Source organism: Mustela putorius, unplaced genomic scaffold (assembly GCF_011764305.1).
Source record: "Mustela putorius furo isolate JIRA1106 unplaced genomic scaffold, ASM1176430v1.1 tig00003834_pilon_pilon_pilon, whole genome shotgun sequence".
Taxonomy (NCBI): Eukaryota; Metazoa; Chordata; class Mammalia; order Carnivora; family Mustelidae; genus Mustela; species Mustela putorius.
The window spans coordinates 114,666,611-114,688,941 of record NW_025421987.1 but is presented as its reverse complement, the minus strand read 5'-3'; the positions used below and the strand labels follow the sequence as shown (position 1 = coordinate 114,688,941).

General features: G+C 38.0%; 1 protein-coding gene across 1 annotated transcript in view; it reads right to left on the bottom strand.

Moving 5' to 3' along the window:
* The window catches only part of KCNH8 (potassium voltage-gated channel subfamily H member 8), a 253,019-nt gene that overhangs the window by 71,623 nt on the left and 159,065 nt on the right, over nucleotides 1-22,331 (bottom strand). The window contains exon 8 of the mRNA XM_045088951.1: nucleotides 2,116-2,313. Coding sequence (XP_044944886.1) covers nucleotides 2,116-2,313 — 198 coding nt within the window. The remainder of the gene's footprint in view (nucleotides 1-2,115; nucleotides 2,314-22,331) is intronic.

Genomic DNA, 22,331 nt, shown 5'->3' with positions numbered 1-22,331 from the left:
CCTCAGATTTCCACCAGGAATAGAAGAAACATGGGCAAATATTAAATAAGTATAAACTGTGTGTATTGGCAAAATGCTTGTCATTTTGCTAAGCTGAAAGATGGGCAGTCAAGGAGACTGGTGATTTGAGAAGTCATAATACTGGGCCTAAAACAGCCACCACGGTGTCTGGCACATTGCAGCTCTTTAGAAACCGAGAGTTCCTGTTCTCTGCTCCCCGGGCTGTTGCTGCTGTACCTCAGCCAAGAGCTGCAGCAAATCCCAGCAGTCCCAGCACGCCACTTCAGCAACTCTGCCCCAGCACTGCCTTTCCAAGAAAGTCTCCCGATCCCTGGCCCATGCTTTGTCACTGCCTCTGAACTTCCCCAACTGATTTGGCACGTAGCATTTACTGCCTGCTATTATTATAACAACTCTTTCCATGTCTTTCAGCCCATCTCTTCCAAACTGGATCACAAGTTCCTTGAGGGAAGGGCTGGCTGATACTTCTTTGATTTCAACATACGCTGGATGAGTCATTGCTTAAAGCCCCAAATACTCATTTTGTATCTCCCACACAAGGAAGGTGGTAGGAACCATCCCCTATTATATGGTTTGAAACTCTAAGCGATAACTGGGATTAAGGCCATTAAAAGAACATGATAAAATAGGAGAAACATATGGGGACGAAAACACTGATAGAACCCTAGTTTAAGAATTCTGGCCTAAGAAGAATGTATACTTGATCCAGGTAAACATTCACATCTACTATTCCATGAGAGCCATCTTATAATTCAGTAAGTTTCCGATTAGGTGTTTATAGATGGAAATAAGCATTTATTTGGTTTCAAACCTTGCCTCTTTATCTTACGGATGGTATGACATTGGGAAAGTTACTTTGTTTCTTCAAGCTTTAGATTTATCATCTGAAAAATGTTGATAAGAATGGTGTCAATCCTGTATGTTAGGAGGTTCAGAAAAGGGAAATTAAACAAAAGGTTTCAACAGAGGAAATTCACTGTAGGGAACTGGTTTTCCTGGGGCTAGAGAGTTAAATGAGTAAAAAAGAGAGTATAAAGGTAACGTGGATATAATAACCGCAAGAAGGAGTTTCTGTCCTCGGAGATGAATAAACAAGCGGGAGAAGCGCACTTATCAGAACATAGAAGCGCAAAAGAGGAGCCATGAGGAGCTGTAAGAAACCAGGGCTCTGACTTTGGATGCGGAGACACTCCCAACGGAAGCAGGGATCTCCAAGACCCAGTGAGGTGGTTGTGGGAGTGCCTGAAGATGCTGAATGCTGGGACCACGTGCTGCTGATCGGGGTGGTCTGCCAGGGAAGGTACGTCAGACACGTCAGAAGCAGGCAGTCTCCTGGCTCCACCTCCTGCTTCCCAGTCTTCCTCTGGCGCCCCTGGAGGCGGAAGTAACTGAAGCGGGCTGGCAAGGAAAAAGGAGTTTCGCAGGGTCCGACCCCAGCATTACAGAGCACAGCACAGGAGGTAGGTTTGGAGTTCCCAAACAATAGCATATTAGTTTGTCTGTTCTTTAAAAGGGATAGTCATAGTGCCCAACCCATAGGTTTTTCCTTTTAGATTTACTCTGGGTATTGTACTGAAGCATGTAGCACAGAGAAAGAAACAAAAAAACCCCAATTTCAAAATGTTAAATATTTATTATTGTATTGGATGTTTTCTTTGCTTTTGTTTTATTTTTAACTAAGTAATCTATCAAACATCTTTAATTTACTATATTAGTATTAATAAAATTTGAGAACAGTGACCTGTTTGAGACTATAAAGTGGAGTTTCAAACATATACCTGGAATTCAGACTCAAGTAATTCACAAACACTAAGGGTAAACAGTACATTGAGAAAACTATGTTCCTATCTTTTCAAAATCAACCGTCAAGAAAATGGTTACTTCTTCATCTGCCCAGAAAATGGAATTCCTTGACATCATGGACTTTCACTGCTAATCTATATGTATATTAAAGTGTTTGTCACTGATTTTCTAACTAGTGCTTTTAAACTCTTCTGATTTTAATAATATGTTTCTATTGCGTTTTAGGACTGAATAAACAGAACAGCAATAGTATGGCATATTCTCCTGGTGTGAAAGAAGAATTTCCCTTACCACCAATCAGCATGGTGCAGATGGAGAAGATCTTTTCCGCATCCGTATTAGCAGAGACATTCCCAAACCCAACGCTGGTGAGGCTGCTGAGGGTGAAGTACAGAGCGGCAATATAGGCACTTCGGATAGATGGGCCCCCTAAGGTATTGTTGCCATAGTACGGAGATTCTAGTCTCTTTCCCAACTCATGGAGCCAGCCTGCAATGGAAGAAAGAATGAGAACTTAAGCCCAAAGAGTAAAGTCCCAGTATGAGCACCTGGCGGTAATGATAAATGAACATATAGGGAGATGCTCAGGATAAAGAAGAGAGAAAAGCTAAAAGGAAGGTAAAGGCAAGGAATGAGATTCCATTGCTACAAAGCAAAATATCACTTTTATGCAAGCTGTTCTGTATAAGCACAGCAGATAAGTGGGCTTTCAAGAGCAGATGGGTAGTCAAAACTAAACTAGTTACCCTAATACTGGAGATTACCTGTAGAGATAGAAACCGAGATTGCTACTACCAGTAAGAATGTTGTTCAGCACCTTTCCCAATTGGAATTTTAAGAGACAAAGATGTCTAGTGGGTATTTTTAAACCCTACATGATGACAAATAGCAGCAACCACAAGAATCTAGACTTCACACAGATGAGAAACACTTTATTTCCATCCTGTACAACCTTGCCACATTTTATCCACTTGGGCTGACATCTAGTTGGCTTACAAATAGCTCATGTTACCTTCCTCGGAAAGTTTTCTCTGGAACCCCATCCTGCCTTTGGGGATGGAGGGGGAGATCTGCACAACTAAGAGTTACTCGCAATGAAACTGGAGTGCCTCTTGCTGTTGTGTTATACTCCTTGTGTATATATGAGCCCCAACTAATCAAATTAAGTGCTTTAAGTATATGCAGTTTATTGTATGTAAATCATGCTGTCATAAAGCTGTAAAAAAGCTACATTAATAAAGATGGTACTGTAATAGCAAGTATGGTATTGACAATAATAGAACAGAAACACAACACAAAGACCACCTTAAAATCCTTCCTGGGTGGCTCAGTTGGTTAAGCGGCTGCCTTCGGCTCAGGTCATGATCCCAGCGTCCTGGGATCGAGTCCCACATCAGGCTCCCTGCTTGGCAGGGAGCCTGCTTCTCCCTTTGCCTCTGCCTACCACTCTCTGCCTGTGCTAGCTCTCTCTCTCTCTAACAAATAAATAAATAATTTTAAAAAATCTTTAAAAAAAAATATCCTACCCTTGAAATACTTATCCTTTAAGGTTTTGTATTTCAAAATCCTATCTCTTTCACTGTGTGCGTGTATGTTACAAAACACTGTGATGATTCAGCTGAACCCCTAAAGTTCATAAGACTTCTGTTAAGAGAATTATTCACTGACTACAACTTTCTTATAAACTCTTCATTTAATGGCTACCCCAGAAAAGATCAAAGTCATTACACTTTTTAAGTAGTAATAATGCTGTCATTATCAACTAAAGTTATAGATTATGGAACTGTGCTAGGTAATTAAAATGCATATTTTAAACAACTGGGAACTCCTTGAGACGGAGGAGAATTGCTTAGTGGCAAGTTATCGTGTCTTTTTCATCCTATGTCTCTAGAGAAGTGTTTCTCAACCTTTAGCTTGTCTCAGAAACATCTAGAGGGCTTGTTGAACAAGGATAGCTAAGTCCTATCCCTGGAGTTTTTGGTACAGTTCAAGAGGTTGGGGGTAAGGGACTAAGAATCTGCCTTTATAATAGGTTCCCACATGATGCTGATGCTGCAGATGGAGGGGACCATGATTTGAAAAGCCACTACTCCAGAGCAATGGTTCTCAACACTGGCCATGACTGGGAAAGCTTTTTAAAAAAGACACTGCCCAAGTGCCATCTCCACTAACTGCACCCGAATTGCTGTTGCCAAGACCAGGTACTGGCATTTTTTCAAAGGTTTCCCAGTAGAATCTAATGTGAAGATAGAATCTAGAACCACTATTCCAGAACTTATCAAAGCACTGACAGGAGTAAGTTTTAATAAATGTTACTTTAAAAAGTGAATGAATTAATGAATGTATAAATGATTCTTACACTCTGTCATAGTATGAGACAGTATGACAACACTGACGAAATAAAACAGCACATGTGCATTTGTAAATCTGTCCTAGAATAATGAAAGTATGTTTTGATAATAGAGAATAATAACAAAATGTAAGTTAGACATTGTAAAAGGTGATGCTGTTAGTAAACCATGTCCATTTACTCTGTCTGGGTAGGCTTTGTGAAGGAATGAACTTTAGTGATGGGGTTCAGAGCAGACTTCCCTAGAATGTGCCACTTTGGGATATGAATTATTTGCGATGAAGGCAATCAAGGCTTAACAGACTCAAGAAGAGCCTTTTACTTCCCTCTCAACTACCTAAAAGAATTTAGATAAGAGGCCTGTACCAAGAAGGGAGCTATTAACAGGGATAACTTTTTATATCAGAATAGCAAACATTTGTTTACCAAACATTTGCTCTTCTTATCCTCCAAAGAATTGTCTTCCTTCTTTTTGCAGCACTTTTGCCTTAGCTCAGGATGGCATATAAACCTCAGCTGCCTGTCTTTGACCCCCTCAAGTCTATATGAGACTTCTATATGTACTAAATTAAATTGATCTTCTGTTTGATTGTCGTGTGTCAATGTAATTATTAGGCTAGCCAAAGAACATAATAGGGAAGAAGGAAAAAATTCCTCCCCAGCACTAGATTCAACACAGATTTAAATCTGGATTCTTCCATGTATAGGCTATAGGAATGACTAACTTCTTTGAACTTCACTTTTCTCATCTGTAAACACAAGGATACTATCTAACTTATAGGGCTGTAGTGGATCAAATGATGTGCCACATATGAAAATGCCAACTACTGTTACTGGCACAGGGTTGGTGTGTCATATCTCTTTTTTCTCTCTTGCTTCTCTTACTTACATTGGAACGAGAAAACTACAAAAGCCAGAAAGGTAAGAGAAAATAAGGGACCACAGGTGAACTGTAATGGAAAAAGAAGGTGGTGACCCCATCTATTCAGTAAAATTTAAGATAGGGATTAGCATTTCCTAACTAATAACAACAAAAGGGAGAGAATCCCGAAGGCAGTAGTTCTTAAAATTGGAAGAGTTATACACCCTTGTGTGAATCTGAAGAAAGACGTGATCCTTTTGTCAGAACAAAGTACATGTGAAGACACTTGTACCACTCTGTATTCATTTTCATTTAGCTCATGGCTTCATGAAGCCCTTTCCTCCATATCAGATTAAAAAGCTCTGTTTTAGCAGTTTAAGTGAGGGGGAGGAGGAAGTGATAAAGGTCGATTGGTTAAAACTTAGTTTAATCTTATATAGAAAAGATTTGGAAATAAAGACAACTTATCTAAGAGCAATTGAAGAGATATTACAAAAGCAAATCAAATGTGTATTTAAAAAATATTACGGGTATATTTATATACACTGTAAGAAGGCAGTCCAGACACAGAGGTAAAATCAGGAAGCAGAGATAACATCTGAATTTATCATCATATTTGGGTTGTTGATTTCTTAGGATAATGCCCCTATAGGCATTAGATCCCAACATTGTCAAATATGAAAACCATAGGATTCTGAAGGGCTAGTGGGTTGACTATTTCTCATGCGTCTTCCAACTTGTGCTCTGAAAGGGATGTCATATTATTTCTGCTGGACAAGGAAGGGATTAGAGGGATTTGTCCCTTTATTCCATATTGGTCATTTCTGCTAATAACTGGGAAGCTGAAAAATGTTATTTCGCCCAAAGAGTAAATATTGAATGATCTAATTTTTGTTTTAGTTGATGCACAGAGGAAGATCTATTGATCTTAAATTAAGGTATTCATTTACAACAGAAGCTAATTTTCTCAGAAAAAAAAAAAAAAAAAGCAAACAAACCAACCCAGTCAATATATTCAGTTAAAACTCCTTAATTTGAACAGACATAAAACACTTAAGAATTCTCTGAAACAAATCAGTATCCATATAGGTTTATTTCTGAGATAAAGTAGGATAAAAGTTTATATTAGGACATACAGATTATATTAGATTATATCCTCATCCAATGCATGTTCATTTACAATGTGTGAAGCTATCTCAGAAGTGATTCAGGGAGCAAAACACAGAGGAACAACAGACCTACTTTTGTTGATGTCTCTTTTCTGTCTAGCCAACTGTTCTATTTTCAGAAACATCTTGTTTTTTAAGAAAGGTTGCTACTAAACTGTGTTACAGCTGACAGAGCAAAAGCAATAATGATGATGACAAAACCTGGTAACAAGGAAAGGAGGTAACACCCACAAATCCGGGGATTGGCTCTGTGGGCTAAATAAAACTTTTTCACAGAACAGCTCGTCCAAAATGAGAGCACATGTTCACTGTAACAAGACAACATGTCACTGTACTGTACAGAAGAAACAGTTTAACCAATTTGGAAGCCAATCTTTTTTTATGCTGGAGAAACTTGTCTCTAAAGGAAGGGATGTCCTAGAACAGTCTGTCTGCTTCTGCTCAATTTTTTTTTCCCTAAAGAACATTTTGAAGGAAAAATACATATGCAACATAAAGTAAAATCTAATATACTGAATAAATCGCCCTCTCATAAAAACAAAAGATATGATAAAATAATCCTGTCATTAGTGAAATTGATTACACAAATAAAAGAGTAGATTTTTAGAATAAAGATCAATTTTGAAGATGGAATGACTCTTAATGAACATGCCCATAAAAGCCTGTAATTTAGTATAATTCAATCCACATATTTTTCATTGTATACTTACCATTGTATACTTACCATACTTACCATTGTATACTTACCATACTTTACTCTTTAGGTTTCCTAAAATAATTTACTGACTTTTAAGATGCAAATGTGTGCAGTTTGTAGAGGTATGACCTGCTTTATACAACATATGTATTCTTGGAATGTTTAGGTTAGCATTTGGTAATTAACAGATATTTTAGGTTTAATGAAAGGAATACGAGCATATTAAGGAAAGCCTGTGGTGAATTTCTTTGTCATATAAAATACCTTAGTAATATGAAAAACTACATGGTAAAATATAAGCTTATGAAATCTGATTTATATGTGTGTGTTAAGATGTGATGTATGGATAGAGAAAAGAGAAAAGGGACTAGCACATACCTAACCACACCTGTAATTCAAAATAGTACTTTACTTAATTTGGTATGAATGAACCATGTTGTATTAGCACTTAGCTAGAAGCAAAAATGAAGCCCATGCTGAGGTTTTCTCATTACTAATTTGGCACATGGTTTACATTTTACTGAGAACTTCCTGTGCTCCAGACACTGTACTAGGACAGTACATCTTCCATCTCACTAATAGGCACTAACTCTATGGAATAGGTATAGTTATCAACCATATTTTGATTCATCATTTCATAATCATCATAACAATTTAGAAATTATTGTCCCCATTTTATTTTTTTTAAGATTTTATTTATTTATTTGACAGAAAGAGAGAGCACAAGTAGGCAGAGGCCGGCAGAGCGGGGGGTGGGGGGATAAGCAGGCTCCCCACTGAGCAGAGAGCCCAATGTGGGGCTCGATCCCAGGACCCTGAGATCATGACCTGAGCCGAAGGCAGACACTTAACCCGCTGAGCCACCCAGGAGCCCCTATTAACCCCATTTTAAAGTTGAGAAAGCTAAGGCTAAGAAATTAAATAGCTTGTTCAATATGGCAGTATTAGGATTTTAAACCAGATATGTGTGCTGTTGGAGCCCAAGTTCTTGACCACTATGCACAGTACTTCAACACGCTACAGACCTAAGAGTACAGTGTTGTAGTGTTGCAGTGTACCTGAGTGCCTTTACAAGTAAGGTGCCATTCTTTATTACAGCATACATACATGATAAGAAAGAAATAGTCTTAGTTAAGGCTCCTCAGAAGCAGACACTGAGACATGGCTTTAACTATAAGTGATTTATTTAAATGTTGGCCCAGTAAATCTTTTTAGAAGGGAACAGGAAGGGGCACAGAGGGTGGAGACAGCCAATGAGATATGCTTAATAAAGCCAGTTATCACTATAGGCAGTTGGAGCTTAATTCCACTGGAGAACCTCTGGGACCAGTGTGGAGCACACCCCATATTGGAACAGGGGATAGAGGGCGGCTCCAAGGGAGCGTGAATTCCCCACCATTGCCATGACTGCTGGCAAAGGAGACTTCAACCTTCTACATCAGAGGACAGTGCCTCAGGCATAGACATAGATTCTAAGGATGGGAATCATACAGAGAAAGGGGACATGGTAGAGTACCAACAACATTTTTGAAAGCCATCAACACTAAATGTCAAGTATTTTACTAGGCTTTCACTTAACAACTATCACAATTACTCTGCCTTTTTTTTTTTTTTTTTCTTTAACAGATGGAGCCCCAACAGAGAATTTCAGCAATTTTCTCCCTTCTTTTAGGGAGTTTAGGACTGAGAGGCAAGTGGCACCTGGGTGGTCAGTGGGTTAAGCCTCTGCCTTCGGCTCAGGTCCTGATCCCAGGATCCTGGGATCCAGCCCCGCATCTGGCTCTCTGCTCAGCAGGGAGCCTGCTTCCCCTTCTATCTCTGCCTGCTGCTCTGCCTACTTGTGATCTCGCTCTCTCTCTCTCTCTGTTAAATAAATAAATAAAATCTTAAAAAAAAAAAAAAAGAACTGAGAGGCAAATCCATACCTCTCTAACTAAACATCCATGATCTTTCTGCTATATTAACTGCTTATAAAGAAGTAATCATTTTATATGATCTTTTTAATTGTGTTTGTTGAAACCATTATTAAATCAGTTTGCATTTCCAGTGGCCACTTTTGCTTAGAGTGGTGGATTGTGTCCCAAAGGCACATATCATATCAGAGAAAATAATTATCCAAACATAATCCACACTGTAGACATGGGATAATATGGCATTTAGAACCTGAATATGACTTCTCTACAGGGATCAAGAGGCTTCTAATGTAAATTCCAAGCACTGAAAATACTATAGTTAACATTTCCTTCCCCTCCCTCCATACTTAATCCTTCCAGACTTCATTTAGATGAGAGGTAGAAAAGCACTGTGAGTCTTACAATTCCTAAAGCAGGAGATGTCTGACTGGGAGAGGCAAAGCAGTGGGAGACAATGATTGTGGCACACAGCATGCGAACTTCTCCGGTCTCTTCAGTGGGAACAAGGGGCTAAGGCATGGGCCTGCCCAGCTGCAGGGGTACTTGAGAGATATGAAGACAGGTGTCAGAAGTCTGACTGTGTACATGTGCTTACGTGGGTTTGTGGGGGTGGTGATGGTGTGGCGGTGGAAAGCCAATGCATTTGTGAGGTATTGTATCTACTGTTATACACATTAAAAAAGAATTGTTAACCCCAAACAAAATGTTACAAAGAAGCTTAAGATTTCATCTCCACTGTCTCTTAAAATTTTTATCTATGTATTTATCTCCATTCCTTAAAGTTCAACTAGCACCTGTCACTATAGGTTTTTGTTTTGTTTGTTTTTTTATTTCAATAAACTTTTTATTTTTGGATAATTTTGACTAATACAAAAGTTGTGAAGAGTACAAAGAATCCTTGTATATCCTTTACCCAGTTTCCCTTAATATTAATATCTTCATGTTTATCAAACTATGAAGTAAATATTGACACATCACAATTAACTAAATTAATAGAATTTCTATAAATTCTAAATCATAAATTAGAATTTAATTATAATTTATAATATATATTTATAAAATATAATTATAATTATATATAATTAAATACAATATATTTATAAAATATAATTATAATTTAGAACTTAATTATAAATTTTAAGTTATAAAATTATAAATTGGTATTTCTATATTTTAATGTAAGAAATAGAGTTAAGGAGAAGTGCAGAGACTTAGATCCCAAAACTTATTCTCCATCTTCCACTCCAAACCCATGTTAACAAGATGTGACTAAGGATAAGACTAGAAGGACACCAGGCTACAGTGGTATTTGACACTGATTTGTTAATTACATTAAGGAGAACGCATCAGTAAATCTGAGGTCTCAATTTGAACAGGAAATCCATCACATGGAGTTTCCACTTATCACCCATTTGGGTTCTCAGAAACCTAGAGGTGTCTCACAGTTCTGAAATGGTGGAACTTACTCTCGGGATAAAAGCCTGAAACAAAAAGGATTAACCATACAATGATAGAGACTGAACTCTGAGTCAGGAAATAAGGGTCTTAATCTTGGTCCTGCCATTTATTAAGTTGATGTATGATCCTTAATGCACCAGTTATCCTTTCTGGTCTTCCATTTTTCCACCTTGAATATGAGGTGAATTGATTGAGTAATCTCTTTTTCCATAATCTTTTAGTAATCTTTCCCAGGTTTAAGATTTTATGAAACAAGATCCCATAACGTTTCATCACAAATTGTTGACTTTCTTAAAGCAAAACACTTGTGCAATAACCCATGATCTTATGGATTCATTTTTTATTTGTTTTTAATTATTTGAGTGATGACCCATCAGCAAATATTGATAGGATAAGGATAGAAGGTTTTCACTTTTTGATGCATGTATCATTTCTGCTCTGTTTCCACTGCTGAACAATTTTTCAGAAGCAAATTTTATGTGATATTGGTACTGTCAAGGAAAAAATGTACCACCTGTGCAAAAACCAGTTTGCCAGTTCTCTAAAGTCTACTTGAATATTACATTTGTATAAAAGAATATCACTGAGTACTGATTACTAAGGTATAGCATTGCACTTAGGCAATGATGAATTTAAAGTTTATACACTATGGTAAACTACCAAAACAGACCATCATCACATGCAGCAAAAAAACAAAACAACAACAAACCAAACCAAACCAACCAAACAAAAACACTCTAGAAAGAATGAGAAATGTGCAACAACCTGAAACCACAATTGAGCAGTTACTGGAGGGTTTTCTGACTGATCTAAGAAGAGGCAGTAGAGGCAGGCCATCTGTTTCCAACCAACTGAGGCACTTCCAGATGCCTCCCAAATCTTGGCTAAAAATAGAGGAAATTCTAACAAAGATTAGGATCATGGCTAAGTTAACAGAACATAAACTATGAACTCACTGTCCTATATAAAATGCTCATACAGTCCACAATGCTTTCGGATCTGCCTTAACATGAACATTTTTTCCTGAGTAATTGCTCATGTGTTTTTCATGGCTTAACGAGTTCGTGAGACCCTGGTGTCTGGGCTCAGAGCATCATTTACAAAGACAAGAACTTGTCATTCGGTGAGAAAATTCTAATCCAAAGCACTCACCCTTTGCACAAAGGGACAAAAACATGTTTCAGGAAAATAATTTAGGATGAAAATAATTGAATTCAGCCAAATAACTTTACTTTTCTGGCATGCTAAAGTTTATTTTCATTATCTGCCCCCAATTGCCTTTTTGTTCTCTCTTTTCTCTCAAAGATTCAGAATTGCTACAAACTGAGGGAAGAAAAATGAATCGATATGTCCCATGTTTGCAAACAACTTCTCAGCTGTAGTAGTTGGCTAGCAGTCATTTAAATTAGAAGGATAGGCTCTGACATCCATTAACAAGGAATCTCAAGTTTCTCTGGTTTGTAGAGCTTCAAAATAAAGTTCTAATTACATTTCTTCCAACTGCATTAAAGGAAATACATTTTCTAACATCTCAGTTATAAAAGTAACTCAAATACATTAAGCCATATGATGTGCTGGAATGTTGCATTCAAATACCCCGTTAAAGTGTCCTCTGGATTTTATTTACCTTTACTTGGTACTGGGACTGTTCTAAAGGCATTTTCTTCAAGTTTCTAGGAAATGCCCACATGTCAAAATAAAACACCAATTTTGAGGGGTCAGCCTTTGTTCTCCTTTAGAAGAGCTGATTCTGACTCATATGTCCAGTAATGCCCTTAAAAACATATAACTACCTTTGTTTGATGGCTTGATGGGGAATGAAATACAATAAGTGGTGGGGGTTTGCATGAACACTTTAAAATAAGTTTTTAGCTGCACATGACTGAGCGACCGGATATGAAGGTAATACAGGGCAATGGGGTGTACTTGAGACAACTAGAGGTGGCATGGAAATTTTTACAAATAAGACATAGACAGAGTGCCCAGTGACAACAAATCAAGAAACTAGAGATGCAGGGAGAATGCAGAAGAGAAACATGGTCACAGAAAAATGTGTCCAGCCAGGGAGTCCAGTAAACGTGAATAACCCAGAAGGCAAACAATGCGGCACAGGAAAGTGCTACTTAGTTGTGTGATGTTGGCTATGTCACTCATCCTCTTGGGGCCTAGTCTCCTCCTGGTTAAAATGGAAAACATGACAGTAACTCACCTCATAGGCTACTGTGACGTCAAGTGACACAGGCCACACAGAGGGCTTAGCAGAGTGAAGTATTAAACATAGCAAGCCCTGGATAAAAATTATTCTGACTGTTGCTGCTGTTGTCTGAAAGGAATGAAGATTTTCTGTCTTGCTGAAAGTAATGTAGACTTCTAAAATCCTTCATTATTGAAGATTGGTATAAAATATTAACCCAAAATTTCATTTCCATCCACAGAAAATAATGAACACAGGAGCAGAAGTAACATACATAATCACATCATTCTTGCAAATTCAGGATTTTGCACAATTCATACTACAGTTGCCACTTTCCCTCATGAGGTACTGAAGACACGAAATGGATAGAACATGGCTCAGAATATTCTGTCATCAATTTGCTTTACTTGACTTGTTATGGTCAAAACAGTTTGCCATAATATTCTTGCTTGTGCCTTTGTGTCTGGCGCCATGGTCAGACCACACACTGATCACACAATGTGCTGAATATTTTATATAGTATTTAATTTAATCCTCTATTGTGTAAGAGTTTCTTACAACTCTAAGAACCAAGAATTACAATCTAAAATGTTGATATTAAAATATTAGTACTTGGAAAGGCCAAGTCAAACATGACCAAGAGTAGACATTTCTTTTTTTTTTTTTTTTAAGATTTTATTTATTTATTTGACAGAGAGAAATCACAAGTAGATGGAGAGGCAGGCAGAGAGAGAGAGAGGAGGAAGCAGGCTCCCCGCTGAGCAGAGAGCCCCATGCGGGACTCGATCCCAGGACCCTGAGATCATGACCTGAGCCGAAGGCAGCGGCTTAACCCACTGAGCCACCCAGGCGCCCCTGGAGTAGACATTTCTTAAGGAGAAGGACCAGCTTTGGAGTCTGGGTTTGTCTGAGTTGACATTTCTTACACTTGTTAATATGCCATCCTACCTCCTGACCCTTCTTGTCAGCCAAGGGTTTGGCTTTAGCACACTCCTGATCGTCTTCATCTCTCTCATAGAAATGGCTGCCCCAGTTGATTTGTCTGTGTAATTGCTGTTCCCTCCCACCTGACAATAGAAATTTCCCCTACTGTCTTCGGCTGCTTACAGTCACCATCATCTAGGACGTGTGGTGTGGAGACGTGACATTATTTTTTATTTTGAGCATGAAAACTTCTGTGATGGTCTTTGCTGCCCCACCACCCCCACCTTCACTATTATTCCAATAACTCCAATATTCCAATAATAGCCTTAGCTATTATTCCAAAGGTGGTTGGTGGGAATTGATGTGTTAATGGTGAGCGTAAGCAAAAGCTTGGGGAATGTGAAAGCTTTTTGGAACTGTACACTGAACTCTCAGCAAGTCCCCAAGGTTTCATTTTCCAGGAATAGAACTCTTTGGTTACCCTCACGTGGACTTTGCAAGAGACTTTATATAGGTCAAGCCCATGCTGTGGAGAAATTAGAGACCACACAGCTTTTGTTTTTCTTTCGAAAACCCACTTTCCTACATGGTTTCTAAGATCTTATTAAAAATATTAGGGCGCCTGGGTGGCTCAGTGGGTTAAGCCGCTGCCTTCGGCTCAGGTCATGATCTCAGGGTCCTGGGATCGAGTCCCGCGTCGGGCTCTCTGTTCAGCAGGGGCCTGCTTCCTTCCCTTCCCCTCTCTCTGCCTGCCTCTCTGCCTGCTGTGATCTCTCTCTGTCAAATAAATAAATAAAATCTTTAAAAAAAATTAGATAAACTAAGCACTTGGAATCATGTTTCAACCATCCCATTCACTGGCATCTGACTTTTAATTTGACCCGGAGATGCCAACTCTGTTTACAAATTATTACTTGGCGACCATAATGCCTTTGTAATGGATTTGAAACGATGGAAGCAGGGATAAGAAATGGTTTCGTCTCCAGCCCAGCATGCGAAAGTTGGTTTAACTCACATTGTAATCAAAGTATAGTATATAGCTTGTTTACATATTTGCCTAAGTCCTACTCTAGTAGTTTGGGGGGAAAATGTGTTTATACTTTCACTGGATGATATCTTCTGAAATACCTCAATCCGGGTTCTGGAAAACATGTTTCAAAGACCATGGGGCAGATTTTATAGGTGTCATTCATGGAGAAAGCTGTCCCACTCTGGGGATATTGCAGAGGCAGTAAGAGGCATACGGTAAAGAAAACAGGGAAATCCAAGGACACCAGAACATCCAGAGAGAAAGTGGCAAGAAGCTGCAGTAGCATGCCCAGGCAGGGTTGAGGGAGCAGTGCGGGGCCCTGTGAGCCCAGGCTGTGGTGGAGACGGGATTTGGCAACCAGTTCCAACTGCTGAGGACCCAGGAACATGTAGGTTACCCTGTAGGTTACAGCCCTGGCTCTCTCTAACACTAGGGTTGAGCCCAATCTGCCTCCCTTTGTTCCCCATCCTTTGGCTTCATTTCTACTCTCTTCTTCCAAAATATAGCAGCATTTCCAAAGTTTGAAAATACAGTTGTCAAGGCCTCGGCTGTAACTCCACCCACATTAGAAGGTCCCCTTTTTCAAGGTCATAGGAGGCCAGTTCCTGTTACTGATTTCCCTTTTCCAAACATCTCACAGATGGTTCATTTCTACCTTTGATGTTTTGTCTCAGAATTGAATGCAGTCAGGTTTTGTACTTTGTTTTTTGTTTGTTTGTTTTGATCAGCAGTTGTGCCTTCATGACAAAACTTGGTTCCCGACTGCTCTGTTATCACATCCATTTTCCAGCCCAGTGTACATTCAGATCAGTTCTCTTTTCTAATAGCGCCTAATTCATTAATGAACTAATCCACTCACTTAGCAAATATTTAGTAACCATACATAATGCTGGAGATGGAGATGCTGTGTGAGATGTAAAGATAAGGGAGCTGGGTCATCCTTGCCTTGCGGTCTACTCAGGAGACTCTAATCATAGCCTATGTTTGCCTGAACTCAGTGTCCCCTTGCTGGAGCAATCAGAAATGATTTAAAGGAGGGTATTCAAATTGTACTACAAAGGATAATAGAGATGGAGGGAAAGTGCATTTTGGGAAGCTAAATAAAGGCGCTTGCCCAGGAACACTTAATGCACGATGGAAGAAAGGAGTTTGTGTAATTTTGCTGAAGTTAATGGTACAGGAGAGGAAATCATGTAAAGTGTGTTTACCCTGCAATTTCACAAACTTAAAAATATCCTCCTTTTCTTTCAAGATATCGAAAGTCAACAGAAGCAACCAACCAAAAGAAAAGTTGGGTTTAAATTGCTATATCAGAGACTAATATTTAATATAATGGATAACTCTGTGGCAAGAATGCTAAACCTTTGAATAAATTAACAGGGAAAATGGTCAAATCATTCTCCCCCTAAGTGTGTGTGTGTGTGTGTGTGTGTGTGTGTGTGAGAGAGAGAGAGAGAGAGAACACAAATAACATGGGGATGAATTCAGTATAATTCTTACTAGAGGCAGGGGTGTTCCTTCAACTTTATTTTGAGAATACTCATAATGCAAAAAAAAGAGGGCGCATTCTTAAAATCTAGAGATGACTTTTGAAAAAACAATAAGGCAAAACTACTGAGGCCTTGAGGAACTGCTGGAGAAACTCCTGGGGGTTCATCTTAGGGTCATTTGGTCTGATAAAGCTCAATAAATGTAGAAGAAGAAGAAACACTTTTCAGTCTTCAGACAGGCTCATACTGAAGAATTTGGGTTGTTGGCATTCAAGTCTTATGCTGGTATCTAGATTATAATTCCTAATCATGATGAATCATCATCCCTATGATGCAACACTTACAAACATTTCTCAGGATTTTGCAAAACGCTTGCACCTCCAGTGATTTCATTTAGGACTTATTTTTATCCCCTCTCACTTTGCAGTAATCTATGTAATCAATTTTTCATTTCCATCACTTAGCCCTCTGTTCCTCTCCTCCCCCTCCCGCCACTAGAGGCCTCACCGCCCTTTAATCCCATCTGATTATCTGCCTGCTGCTCCCATTAGACCGCTGCTTCTTTAGAGTAGGAATTATCATTGTTTTAGATGCTTGATTCCCAAGCCTAGCTCAGGGTGTGGCACCTAACACACACTCAATACATATTTATTAAGGGATAAAGCAAAGCCTTCTCAATCATAAAGGCTACAGAATAGAGACACTTGCCATGAATATAAATTAGGCTTTGGGTCTGCAGAATGGCTTAGACTGTAGTTCCATGACTTCAGGGCAGCTAGCCCTCTAAATTTTGGCTCCTGCAACTAAAAAAGGAACTAAAAATGTTTTCCTGTTTGTTGAGAGGCTTAAAGAAGATAATTTTGTCAAACATCTGTCTTGGTGCCTGGGGTATGATTACCACATAAAATGTTGGATCTTTTTCACCTTTTCTGCAATCTTCCATTACTTTGTCACAAATAACTAGATGATTCCAAAACAAATCAGCTTTCTAAATTAGAAGATGAGTTGACAATTAATTTTCATCATACATCATGTATATAACTAAAAATGGACATATGCCAGTGGGGAAATTTGGGTGTTAGAATAAAGTGATCCATTAATATAAACAGATAATAAAGTATATTGAGGCATCACCATCACTTAGCAAAACCATATGTTTCCTGATGTATTCCACTGAGGTATCTAAAAATTTAAAGGACATGTTGACCCACTATTTGGATTGCAAAGACATTTGATGCCTCTCTCCATCTAGATGCCATCATTGTTCTCTCTCATGCTCTTAGTTCCTTGTTCAAAGAAATAAGCATATTTTAATTATGCTATCCAACTAATAAGCATGGTTAGTAGAAATGAAACAAATATAGTTGATGATGTTTACAACAGAGCATGTTCAAGTTGGCTAGTTCCCAAAACAAAATGACCCAACTGAAAATAAACATTCTTTAGGAACACTGAAGACAGCAAACATTGACTGGGGACAAACTAAACACAGTAGAAATAATCGATAAAAAGTAAAATTCACAATAGCTAAAACTGTACACAAAACAAAATTGTTGTTGACCAAAAAAATGATGGGAGAATAAAATCTTAACAAAAATTAGTTCTTTAAAACTTACACTGGGAAAACCGGACTTGGTAGAAATGTCACAAAAGAAAACTCATTCTACCTGATGTGGGGATTTGAAAAAATTGATTGATGAATTAAGTCTTTGGTGTAAAGTTTACATATAAGAGAACTTACTTTGATAAAAGTAATTTCAATAGAAATTTTAAAAAAGAAATGGAACAGAATTATTTAACACCGCTGTATAGGTATTTGATCCAAAAATTTAAAAAAGTATAGTGAAGTTGTAGTAAGTGTTTTATAGATGAGAAGTCAGAAATGCTGCCGTTCTGGTGAAAATGTCTGTATTACTAAATATACAATGGAAATGTCCTTAGAGGTCAGAAGAGTAAGGACAAACATCCTCAGAGTCAGTTAAAATGTAAGATTCAAAATGATAGGATCAAAACATCTATCTTCACTAACCATCAGGAAGATTCAAATCAAAACCACATTGAGATACCACCTTATACCAGTTAGAATGGCCAAAATTAGCAAGACAATAAAGAACGTGTGTTGGAGAGGATGTGGAGAAAGGGGAGCCCTCTTATACTGCTGGTGGGAATGCAAGTTGGTACAGCCACTTTGGAAAACAGTGTGGAGATTCCTTAAGAAATTAAAAATAGAGCTTCCCTATGACCCTGCAATTGTACTACTGGGTATTTACTCCAAAGATACAGATATAGTGAAAAGAAGGGCCATCTGTACCCCAATGTTCATAGCAGCAATGGCCACTGCCATTTGCAAGTCGCCAAACTGTGGAAAGAGCCAAGATGCCCTTCAACGGACAAATGGATAAGGAAGATGTGATCCATATACACTATGGAGTATTATGCCTCTATCAGAAAGGATGGATACCCAATTTCTGTAGCAACATGGACGGGACTGGAAGAGATTATGCTGAGTGATGTGGAGAAAAGGGAACCTGTTGGTGGGAATGGTACAGCCACTTTCGAAAACAGTGTGAAGATTCCTTAAGAAATTAAAAATAGAGCAAAATAAGTCAAGCAGAGAGAGTCAATTACCATATGGTTTCACTTATTTGTGGAGCATAAGAAATAACACGGAGGACATGGGGAGATGGGGGAAATGGGGAAATGGGAGGGGGATGAACCATGAGAGACTAGGGACTCTGAAAAACAATCTGAGGGTTTTGGAGAGGCAGGAGGTGGGAGGTTGGGTGAGCCTGGTGGTGGGTATTAAGGAGGGCACCTATTGCATGGAGCACTGGGTGTGGTGCATAAACAATGAATTCTGGAACACTGAAAAGAGTAATTTAAAAAATAAATAAAAATTAAAAAAAAAGAAAAAATCTATCTTCATCAAAGTCAATTCAATGTTTGGTCAAATAAAGGATTTACTAAGACAACTCCACTGAGCTTGCCATCCAAAGATGGAATCTTTCCCTTCCAGAGACCAAAAAATAGGTGATTCGCCAACTTTAAAGAATGTAAAATCCTTTAAGTTGTCAGTGGCAATGGATTGCTGTTTGTCCCACTCCCCCCACACCAAACACACTCAGTATGGCCATAGGTTTTGTAAGGAATGACAACCATAACATGACTGACTTACACCATTCACCGAGTATGTTGTCGGGAGAAAAACTGCAAAGCCACATATGCTTAGTTGTCAACAAAATCATACTGGATTATTCATTTAAAAAGATCCAGCTCTTCAGAATCCTATTACACCATGGTATTATTTCTGGATTTCTATAAATATATTTGCATTGCTATGAACAAGCATTTTTCGTATGAAACATACAAAACACTGCATTGGAGACATGAGTCATGTCTCCTCAGTTCTGACATGTTTTTAAACCAAGTGCTAACTGGCATTTTGAAATCATTTCATTGGTTATTTCCTAGAGGGTCGAAGTCATCACATATTCCATCATGTATTTCAGTCACAGAATAGCTTTGCAACCTGTAAGCCTAAAGCAGTATATTTTAAAAATTAATGGGATTAGCTAGCTCTAAAAACATGAATTTATGGGCAAATGATAGAATTAGAATACCACCCTCTTGTGTATCACACTAAAAAAAAAAAAAAAAAGCGCCAACCTTGACAGAATTCCATTTTAGGCTAGGAAGACTGCTAAAAATAAGCCTGTAATCTGACCATCAGCTGCAGATTTTTCAGTAAGGACTACAGGCAGTTTGGGTGCTGGCTTCAATGCTGCAGATCAAGTACCTAAAGTTTCTTGGAAACAAAATCAGCTGCCAGAGCCATGATTTTAATAAATCAAATGATGGCTACAATAGCCACAGTGGCTATGGCAGCATCAGCTGTTAACCTGACTTGAGCATCTGAGAATCACTTTCTATCACTTCATCTTCATTATAGGTGAGGAAGCTAATCCTGTTTCTAATTTTTTTTTAGTATATGTGCTACCGAAGCGAGCATGCTAATCCTGTTTCTATTTTACAGATGAGGACCAGTGCCTTACTTAGACAGGTAAGCAACACACAAACACACAGAGAGGGTCAGGAGAGGATCCAGGTTTTGAAATCCGAATCTATAACTCACATTCTTACAAACTGTCATGTGACATCTGATCCTTTGAGATCAAATGTAGGTTCACAGGAAGCTGTCCAGTGACAGATTAATTTTCGATGTCCTCATAAGAGAAAATGGATACAGAGTTTGAAAGCTTCATAAAACTTGATGTACATTAAACTTTTATTTCTGTCTTTAGTATTTCCATGGAGGGAATATTCTGGCATCTAATTTCTGCCAGTCTACTTAATCTTGGTGTTGAGAACAGGGGCCGGGGCAAATATACAAGAAAACAAATCTACAATTTTTGCAAAGAGAGAGTTCATAAATCATTTCTATCTTAACAGTGTTCTCTGAGTTTCTGAGAAATTAAATTTGGGATTTGTCTCTGTCTTTCCTGACTAATCTTATTGGAAATAAACAAAAACCAAAAGACTCGTGTCCAAGTAAATGACATGACAGTAAGGAGATTTTAGCAGCAAACACCGGGGTCTTAGACTATGACACATATTTTAATGATTTCTTTGGTTGTGGCTATTTGGGGAAACCCTAAATACAAAGCAAATACCTGCACATACACACATGACAAGAATGGAGAAAAGAGTTATGGACATTTTTAAACTAGATGTCTAATTGGTTTACATAAAATGTTTTAATTCTCTTTTATCATGTATCTATAATTTATGGTCATGTGTGTTAAAATCTCAAATGGAGAAAGTACTCTAGTGGAAATTCTTTATAAATTCAATACCACTTTATAAAAATAGTCACACAATTAGGATAACAAATAGAAGAAAGCTTTTCATTAGTGCGAGTATATATAAAGTGTGAGACCAATTTCCTAAAAATAGCATAGTATATTCCCTTTTACGCAAAAGTCCAGCTGGGCTAAACTGTTTGGCAAACACCATGAAGAGAAGTATTGTCTGTGTTTCTCCCTTTTGAGTTTGAAATAAAATCCCTAAAATACTCTATTCATTAGGTCACACCTTCTGTGGTCTCTCTTATCTTAGGGATTGTATCTGCATATCTCAGCCAAGACTCTAACCCATTATTTTGGTCTTATCTCTCTTCTTATTCATTGTGTGTCTGAATGGGTAAACTGAGGACCCATGGACTTCATCAGGTCCCCAGTTATTTGCACTGTGCTTCCATTATGCTTTTCAAGTTCTAAATTGTTTGCCAATCTTTAAATATCAGACACTTAACAAAAAATCCTGACCCTTAAATTCTCTGGAAAAAATCAGATGCTGGAGGTGAAGTTAGGCCATAGTTGGTTCCCTCATCTAGGGCTTTCATTCTTCACTTCTTTCAGAACTTAATTTAGTAACCTTTAGTTTAGTACCTGGACTGCTTCATCCACGTATGCTATGACTGTTTCTCCTGTTAGCTTTTTATTTTATTCAAGAATGTTTTCTCCACACAAGCTCATCTGCTAAGGGTTCCTCAAATGCATTGTGAAAGTTCCTATTTCCATGAATTTATTCATACTACACACCTCACTAAATGTTTCCTAAATGTTCTCCAAAACAGTATTCACCTTTTGAGTCCACCCCAAATGCCATCTTCATGGAGATTCCGTTAAAATTACTTCTATTTCTTTTTAAACTTCTTAGGAAGTTTTTGCCTGTTCGAATTTGCTACAAACCAGCATTTAAAAATAATTTTTGTGTAGTTTTGTGTCTACCTCTTGACTCTAAGAAGAGAGTACACTTCTATAAGGCAGGGGCTCTAATTTACAACTCTTTGTATTGTTTGCAGCTCATAGCACTGTTCTTTGGGCCTCAACAAATGTTTATTTTATAGTACATACTGAAAATCTCAGAGTTTACATGCAACAATCTCAAAGACTCAGTTTTTTTTCTATCCTATTTTTCTCTATATGATAGTCTCTTGGGAAATTAATCTGCAGTACATTCAACTGTCACCTATTCTAAAAGAATATGATTAATAGAGTAGCTAGAAAGAAATAATTCTATATTAAACACATTTGATGATGTCTTCTCTAGACAGCAGCATAATTTATTTTCCTCATAGCTGAACAATGCTCCTTGAAGGACTAGAGATTTGGTGTCTTATGTTTAAATGATTTTCTTCTATAAAGGCATCAGCATAAGTGGGAATAAAGTCTTGAGTAATTAGCCCTTATTCAATTGGCCTTTTAGGGTTAGATGACAATCATCCCTATGTTTCAAACAAAACATATAATGAAATCACCCTGGAATTTAGGTTATATTATTTGGGGCAGAAATTGACATTTTAGTTCTGGCAAAATTATGAATTTGGCTACTGTATAAGTCTTTCTGATATAGATAGGA